The sequence below is a fragment of the Carlito syrichta genome, unplaced genomic scaffold, assembly GCF_000164805.1.
Source record: "Carlito syrichta isolate Samal-C Ts95f unplaced genomic scaffold, Tarsius_syrichta-2.0.1 Scaffold112228, whole genome shotgun sequence".
NCBI lineage: Eukaryota > Metazoa > Chordata > Mammalia > Primates > Tarsiidae > Carlito > Carlito syrichta.
The window spans coordinates 226,854-227,705 of NW_007056324.1; the positions used below are offsets into that span (position 1 = coordinate 226,854).

General features: G+C 61.2%; 1 protein-coding gene across 4 annotated transcripts in view; it reads left to right on the plus strand.

Annotated features, from left to right (window-relative positions):
* Nucleotides 1-323: 323 nt before the first annotated feature.
* The window catches only part of LOC103273340, a 1,073-nt gene continuing 544 nt past the window's right edge, over nucleotides 324-852 (plus strand). The window contains exons 1-2 of one of the 4 annotated variants that reach the window (XM_021718630.1): nucleotides 324-373; nucleotides 740-807. In XM_021718630.1, coding sequence (XP_021574305.1) covers nucleotides 371-373; nucleotides 740-807 — 71 coding nt within the window. In that variant the 5' untranslated portion in view covers nucleotides 324-370. The other 3 variants (XM_021718634.1, XM_021718637.1, XM_021718644.1) reach the window with 3 other exon arrangements.

Here is an 852-nt window from a genome sequence, read left to right on the forward strand (position 1 = left end):
ATTCCTCCTCAGCCCAAGGTCATACAAGGTGAGTGGGGCAGGCAACAAAGGCACTAGGCAAGGCAGAAGCCAGGCAGGGGGGATAGAGGAGTGAGGATTGGGAAAACTGTACTGGGCGGGGTCCCACCGCTCTTTCCCTGCTGGCTGGTGCTGAAGCTCCCGCCTCCCAGAAAACAGCTTCCGAATCCGATTCCATCCTTGTAACCGAGGGCCCTGAGCCCCGCATGCTAATAAACCCCGACTCCGCCTCTGGCTCCACCTTCTAGCGTGACGTATTGACTCCGCTTCTCTGGGAGAAGTGCTGACTCCACCCCTTCCGGGTGATAGGCAAGATCCGCCCCTAGTGCGCGACGGCGTCCCTGGTGGCGTAATGGTAACGGTCCATTTCCGGGGTGGAGCCAGGGAGGGCGGGAGTTTAGGCTGCGCCGACCCCTCAGCCCCCCTCCAGGTGACCCCAGCCCCTGAAAATCCTCACCTAGGGCCCAAATCTCCCAGCCCCATGACCGCCAAACCTCTCTCCCTGGCCTCCTAAACGCCCCGGGCCCCCGAGATGACCTACCAAACCCCTTATTCTAGTGCCTCCCAAATTTGCAATCCCACCCTGTCCGGATGTGGCAACTGAGGCTTCCCGGGGACGCTTGCCCCAGGTTATCTGAGAACTAGTCAGGCCCGTCCTGAGAATGACCAAGAAGGTGACCTGGGGCGGGGGAATCATTGATTCAATCATGCCGCTCTCCAGGAGACGTTCGGAGCCCAGGACATGTCGGCATTGAGGAGATACGAGGTGTCGCTGGAGGCGGAGGAGGAGTGAGTGGAGGCGGGGTTCCGCGGAGGAGGAACCCGGCGGCTCTG